Source organism: Miniopterus natalensis, chromosome 4 (assembly GCF_054644295.1).
Source record: "Miniopterus natalensis isolate mMinNat1 chromosome 4, mMinNat1.hap1, whole genome shotgun sequence".
NCBI lineage: Eukaryota > Metazoa > Chordata > Mammalia > Chiroptera > Miniopteridae > Miniopterus > Miniopterus natalensis.
In genome coordinates, this window is record NC_142084.1 from 37,084,775 (window position 1) to 37,091,910 (window position 7,136).

The 7,136-nt window shown below is 42.0% G+C and overlaps 1 protein-coding gene across 2 annotated transcripts; it reads right to left on the reverse strand.

Annotated features, from left to right (window-relative positions):
• Window positions 1-1,533: 1,533 nt before the first annotated feature.
• Window positions 1,534-6,829, reverse strand: UCP1 (uncoupling protein 1). 2 transcript variants are annotated; one of them, XM_016206876.2, is made up of 6 exons: window positions 6,704-6,829; window positions 5,502-5,700; window positions 4,831-5,025; window positions 4,627-4,728; window positions 3,723-3,903; window positions 1,534-1,648 (listed from the first exon to the last, which is right to left on the reverse strand). In XM_016206876.2, exons 1-6 carry the CDS (start codon window positions 6,827-6,829, stop codon window positions 1,534-1,536), a joined length of 918 nt encoding a protein of 305 aa, XP_016062362.2. The 2 variants fall into 2 exon arrangements, with proteins under 2 accessions (XP_016062362.2, XP_087672079.1); XM_087815953.1 differs by lacking the exon at window positions 1,534-1,648 and having other exon boundaries at window positions 3,719-3,903; window positions 4,831-5,046; window positions 5,517-5,700.
• Between the last annotated feature and the right edge of the window lie 307 nt (window positions 6,830-7,136).

Below are 7,136 nucleotides of genomic sequence, written 5' to 3' on the forward strand. Positions count from 1 at the left end.
GCCATGACAGAAAACTTCCCTAACTTGGTGAAGGAAATAGACCTACAAGTCCAGGAAGCACAGAGTCCCAAACAAGATGAACCTAGAGGCACACACCAACGACATACTGTAATTAAAATGCCAAAGGTTAAAAACAGAGAATCAAAAGCAGCAAAAGAAGAGCAGTTAGTTACGTACATGGGAGCTCCCTTTTAGACTGTCAGCTGATTTCTCAACAGAAACTTTGCAGGCCAGAAGGGATTTGCAAGAAATATTCAGAGTGATGAAAAGCAAAGCTATCATTTAGAACTGAAGGACAGATAAAGACCTTCCCAGAAAAGAAAAAGCTAAAGGAGTTGGCTCTTATACTTCTTTTAATCTCTTGTTTATTCTTTCCCTACTTTCTGCCCTCCGTTTGTAGGCATGAAAAAAGTTACTACAGGTTTTAATAACAAACTTGGCTTTGCTGGAAAGAGGTCTGGAAGGTTCATTTTCACCTCAATCTGTTCCTCTGTCTAACCAAGTGTACTTTGTAGCTCTAAAATTCTGTAATTCTAGAATAGATACCATGATTGTAATAACAACAATGCCCAAATAGATATAATGTCTTAGATTAGAGCTTGTTATAGATGCTATAAAATATGGACTAAAAATTAAAAATCTGTACTAATAACATTTAAAGTAAGTTTGTGCCTCTTGATTCTGAAGACTTCACTTGCTATTGGGCAATTTTGTATGGAATGTTGTTCCATACAAATATTCTAGGTGAACTTCAACTCTTACACTTGCTATAGACCCCAAAAGACAAACTCTAAAAGGTATTAGCTGAACAAAATAAACTGATGTACAGAATGGATCCAGAGACGTAGAAGCATGGAACAGACTGACAAATTTCAGACACACAAACATGATGATTTATATGCACATATGCATAACCCATGGACACAGACAATAGTGGGGTGAAGGCCTGGGAGGAAGGGTACAGGGTGGAGGGGATTAATGGGGGGGAAAGGAGTGACATTTGTAATACTTTCAACAATAAAGAAATTTTTTAAAAAGGTATTAGCAATACTTTATTGAATATATTAACTGACAACTGGGTTAGTAAAAAAGAAAATAGTAATATTTTCTTTAATTGCTCATTTTTAAGTATTTATAAAGTACACTTCATTCAATCTTCCTTTTTTATCAGTTTGATTTTATAATTAAGACATTAAAGTTTTTCATATTTAGTCGTAAACTACTACCCCACCCTCACAGCCCCAACACACACACAGTGGTCAATCAAATGCAGTAACTTATCTGGACATTACATTTGCTAGAGTGTGTACTGAATGTCTTGCTTTCCCCTTCTTAAAACACAGAATAAAAGTCACAGGAAATAAAAGGTATTAGTTTCCCTTTTGAAAAAACAAATAGTCCAAACTTTTCTACTCTACTAGAATTCCTTTATCTTTTTAGATTGAAATAAAGGGAAGAGGTTTTTGTTTGTTTTTTAATCATCCCGTCAGCAAAGACTCCCGCTGGTGGGCTCCAGCCTTTTCCTGGCGACAATCATGTGGCGCAGTCCGCAGGCTGCCTTGACTTCGTCAGCTCTCGTTTCAGCCGTTCAAAGCACACAAACATGATGACGTTCCAGGATCCGAGTCGCAGGAAGGAAGGGATCAACCTGGAAAAGTGCAGGTCACTGGTCTATCAGTTTGCTTGGAATTCTTAAAGCTATTATGATACAGGCAGGTTTTACTATTCATGTTTCTACTCTTCTCAAATGAAGAGGCATAAAAGTACCTGTTCTGCATCTTTCCTTCTGAATAAAGTTTCATCTAGAAACTTAATTTTTTTCATCTGCCTATACTGCTTCAAAACAGCTATACAAATACATTCCAGGCAAACCAAAGCTTGCCTTCTTTTTCATGGCCTTTCCTTTTTTTTTTTTTTTTTTTTTTTTGAGGGGAGGAAAATTTTTATTTTTAGGAATCTATTGAAAGGGGAAGTAAGAAGAGAAAGCAAAGACCATTTTCCAGAATTGAGAAATTAGTGCTGTCTAGATTTTGGCAATTCTTATCATTAGAGAGACTGTCCAGTGTCTGGGTACATTTTTTGGTTTTTGGTGGTGGTTTTTAAGAATTCTGCCAACTGTGCAAACCATTGGTTTTGAATTCCTGTTTGCAGCAATGAAATATTCCTGGAGATGTCATCTGTTAAGTCTGCCTTGGATGAATTTTTTTCAAAAGTGATCTGGCCTATAAAAATCATCCCAAAAGGTTTTTAGAGGGCTCTCAGCATGTTTCTCCTGACTCTTGGATGTGTGTATGTGTGTGTTTTAATTAAGGTAAAATATACCTAACATAAATTTACCATGTTAGCCATTTTAAGTGTATAATTCGGTAGCATTAAATACATTCACATTGTGTGTAACCATCACCATTGTCCATCTCCAGAACCTTTTTGCCATCACAAACAGAAACTCTGTACGCATGAAAAAGAAACTCCTTGCCCTGGCCAATGTAGCTCGTTGGAGCATCGACCCATGCACCAAAGGGTTGCGGGTTCAATTCCCAGTCAGGGGCCATACCTAGGTTTCAGGCTTGACCCCCCGTCAGGGAGCATACAGGAGGCAACCTATCAATCTTTCTCTCTCACATCAATGTTTCTCTCTCTCCCTCTCTACTTTCTTCTCTCTCTAAAATCAGTTTTAAATAAAACAAAACAAAACAAAAAACGTCCTGGGGTGAGGATTTAAAAAAAAAAAGTAACTCCCACTATACGCTCCCCTCGGCTCCAGGTAACTCTCATTCCACTTTCTGTCTCTATAAACTTGACTACTTGAGGTACCTCAGGTAAGCAGAATCATACAGTATTTGTCTTTCTGTACCTAGCTCCTTTTATTTAGCATAACATTTTCAGAGCTCATTCTTCTTGTAACATGTAGTCCCCAAAAAGGTTTTAAATTTGAAAAAAAAATGTTTAGTGGCTGATGTAAATAATTGACATTCATTTAAGGTTAATTTTATAATATATTTCATTTGTATAAGTGTGTCATAAATGCAGATTATGGTGAAGTGGAACCTTTTGTGTAATGTGCATAGTGAATTTACGCTTATCTTACTAGTTTGAGGCATTGCCTTACAATTTTTAAGGGTTATAGAATTTTGTTACTTTACCACTAGTATAATGCTTATTGAGTATATCCATTAATTAGGCGATACTATATTTTCTTAGGAAGGTAATTTCTAATATACTTCTTTATTGTACAGTGATCCACTGTACAGTACTAGTTTCTACATGAGTGTAATCAAACCACATTGTTTCTGCATCACTTTTCTAGCTCAATGACAGTGATTTTTCTCTAGTTTTACTTTAATACGATCTAAAACACTGAGTCCATTGAATTTAAAAAATCAAATCTTGTTTTCTCATAGTCCTCTATTATGCTTTTCCTTCACTTTGTAGTTTTGCCCAGAGAAGGCAAAATACTGTCTACATCCCTGATAGATTGGGACCAAGGGAAAGGCCACTGATGTTAAATAAGCCTCTGATCAAGGTTGAGAAAATTAATTTTCACTTTCCCACACAGTGGAATTGATGGATCGGAGAAATCTGTGGCAAGGACAAGGAAACACTAAGTATACTGCATAGTGTACCGAGTCTGCTCAGCTCTGTCTATTGTTTAGCTGAGCCAGTGTCCCAAAGCGCATAGATAGCCTGGGGCAGCATTAGAGAGATGGAAGGTCATAGCCTACCCTTTGAAAAAGGCCGATGGTCCTTCCTTAGTGAACATCGTCATTACGCAGTTTGGCACACTAGTGTACTGTCCCGGTGTCGAATTTACAAATCTGGTTTTCACCACATCCATTGGAGAAGACAGAAGGGTTGCGCAAAATCCGGCAAAGACGGCCGACACAAAGTGGCAGGGGAGGTCGTCTGAAACGGATCAGCGGAACAGGGCAACGTCAGGCTTTAGGGAGGGGCTGCTATTTTTTTAGTTATCGGATCTCTGTAAACCTGTTGATATCAGGAAGTCAACGTGGGATGTCTTATAAATAAATATAATAAGCAAGGTTATACTTACAATAGAAAACAGCAAATAGTACATGGCCTAGTGGATTGTGTTTTAGGAAAATACCCTGTTAGTTTTCTCTGTGCCTTTAGGGTATGGCATAGTGCCTCATGCAGAGGCATCTAAGACTTCTTTTGTTAAAGTCATTGTCCAAGGAGAATCTCAATGTCTCTAGAACCTGTTAGAATAGTATTGTTAGGAACCTGTCTGATGGTTCTACATTTGGATGAAAACACTGATGAATTCACGGAACTAGCTCATTTGGATACAGTGCAGGATGCACTCACCGCCCGAGTCCTGCTATAGAAAGAGTAAGAAGCTAACAGCCCCTTTGTATTAAATGAGAATAATGCTGACATAAGAATACAGCTGCATTTTGTTTCTGTGGCCAAAAAAAAAAAATTGTTGCAGTGAAACTTCTAAGATTTAGGGTTTTGGTCTTTTTCTGCTCCTCAAAAGTTATATATATATGTTCAAAATCACCTAAAACTATTACAATGAAGGGATTCAGTAGAATGTGGCAAGAGAAGCTCCAAGATGAAATTGTAAACGTGCCGTCCTGTTTGTTACGTAGCGTACGAGGTTACCTGGTAGGATTTTGTTTTTCACAAGGGTCTCCTTCATGAGGTCGTATGCTACTAGCTCTGTACAATTGATGCCGACGTTTCTTGCCAGATTGGGAGTAGTCCCTGGAAGAAAAGAGAAAACGTTTAATAGCTCCATTATGTGATAAGGTACTAATTGGATATGTGTGCTTTATTGATTTTAAAATCCACCTCAAAATTAGTTACCTTTCCAAAGGCCCGTCAAGCCTTCAGTTGTTGCTATAATTCGGTAAGCATTATAAGTCCCAGTGTAGCGAGGCTTTGGACCATGTAGATGGCTCTGTGCCTGAAGTCTGACCTTCACGACCTCTGTGGGTTGCCCAATGAACACTGCCACTCCTCCAGTCGTCAGCCCAGCTAAGATCCTGCCTCCTAAAGTAGCTGTTGAAATCCACAAGGGGGGAAAATATATGTATATATATTTATCAAGCAAAAATGAAAAAATAATCAGGACCCAGAATGCATCTATATGTCTTTTTAATAGTAGTGGTTAGTATTATTGTATCTTTGTATCTTTTCTGCTTCCCTAATACCTGTGCATGTGCTGATCATGTACTAAATACTTGCTAAATTGCAGTGGGGCTAGAAGATTTCAAAGCTGAAATTTTTTAAAAAATGAACACTTTCAAGGAAAAAGAAAACACAATGCCTATTTAAACAGTGGCTTAGTTCTTTCCTACATTTACTTCGTCTTTTCAGTCTTTCCCAACCGGGGCGGGGGGAGGCACCGGTTCATATACTGTGGTTCGCTTGCCAGTTTGCTATGAAGACCGCCACCCTGTGAGGAGCAGTTTTGAACAGAGCTGGTGCAGGGCCTGTCTCTCCCGCTGTGGGCCCCAGGAAAGCTGGTTGCTTACCCTGCTTCCCGTCTTTGTAGAACTCCTGGACCGTGTCGTAGAGCCCGATCCTAAGCGAGGCAGAGCTTATCTGTCTCTGGAGGCCAGCAGGCAGTCCGCTGTAGAGCTTCACTGGCCCTTCTGTTTTCGCCAGAGTGGTGATTGTTCCCAGGACGCCTTTATACTTAGGGGCACCAGAGTTTGGGCGTTCACCTTGGATCTGGAAATGAGAAAGGTAGGGTCAGAGGGAAGTGAAAATTGGGTACAGGGTCCTACCTGGTGAGGAAAAGCCAAAGACTGGAGACTGGTATCAGGCTGTCCTCTGTGGAGAAACCTTCAGCCAAGATTTTCCCCAGTGTTCCTATTTTCAATTTATTTTTCCTTCTCAGCAACATTTCCCCTATCTATCCATCTATATCATCTATCACCTATCTATCTATCTATCATCTATCTATCTATCTATCTATCTATCTATCTATCTATCTATCTAATCTATCATCTATCTATCATCTATCTATCTATCCATCTATATCATCTGTCTGTCTGTCTATCTATCTATCTATCTATCTATCTATCTATCTATCTATCTATCTATCTATCTATCTATCTATCATCTATCTATCATCTATCATCTATCTATCATCTATCTATCATCTATCTATCATCATCTACCTATCATCTATATCTATCATCCATCCATCCATCCATCCATCCATCCATCCATCCATCCATCCATCCATCCATCCATCCCTCTTATAGCTATCATTACATATATACGGAGCAAAATCTGCTGCAATGCACATTCGAACATCCCCCACCCCCAAGAACTCTCCAGAAGGCAGTAGGATGGGAAGATTCACACACACACCCCTCCATTGAATCAAAGATGGAAGGAGACAGAGCTTGGCTGGTCAGCTCCAGAGGGGCTGACGGTCTTTGCTCTGAGAACACTGGGTGCCCCCTAACTTTTGGAGTTTGACAATAATCATGGTCAATTCATATCCCCGCGGTCCTTGAGATTTTGCAGTTAACCCTGGAAAAGTTCCAGCTTCCCACCCTAATGCATCCAGTTCCGCGACAATGTCAAACTGGTGTTTCAGGTGGCCACCTGCTGCACCTACCTGAGAAACGGCGGCTAAACCAAAGCCTGAATCAAAGGGGCGTCCCCCACAGGTGCCCCTTTCTGCCCTGAGATGCACCCCCGTCCCCGCCTCGCCCTCTACCTGCAGCCGGACTTTGGCGGTGTCCAGCGGGAAGGTGATCACATCGGCCACACAGGCCGCCAAGCCGGCGGAGAAGATCTTGACGGCCATGGTGGGCTGCACCTCGGGGTCCTTGGGGCCGTCCATTCCGGCTCAGGGGCGCAGCGAGGCGCCGGCCGGGAGAAGGTCCGCGGTGCCGAGGGGGCGGCTCTCCCTGCGCCTCTCCTCCCGCCTGCGGGCGGCAAGCCGGGCTCTCGGCCGGCCGGGAGGCGCGGAGGCGGAGGAGCGCCGGGTGGGGCCGGGGGCCGGTGGGGCCGGTGGGGCCGCGCCTCCCTCCCGCCGCGCGGGGAGCTCCTGCTGCGCCCAGGCCGGCGGCGCCGCGCCCGGCGCTCGGCGGGCGCTTATGTAGCCTGCAGCCCCGGGTGAGCCAAGTGACATCTCCAAAGACCCGGGC

Excerpts from the sequence above, each read along its gene's own strand:
- UCP1 (XM_016206876.2), bottom strand. The coding sequence starts at position 6,829 with ATGGACGGCCCCAAGGACCCCGAGGTGCAGCCCACCATGGCCGTCAAG. Across the intron at positions 3,904-4,626 it reads GAAAAACAAAATCCTACCAG|ACGACCTCCCCTGCCACTTT; the intron begins GTAACCTCGTAC and ends GATCCGTTTCAG. Across the intron at positions 1,649-3,722 it reads CCATCGGCCTTTTTCAAAGG|GTTGATCCCTTCCTTCCTGC; the intron begins GTAGGCTATGAC and ends GCACTTTTCCAG.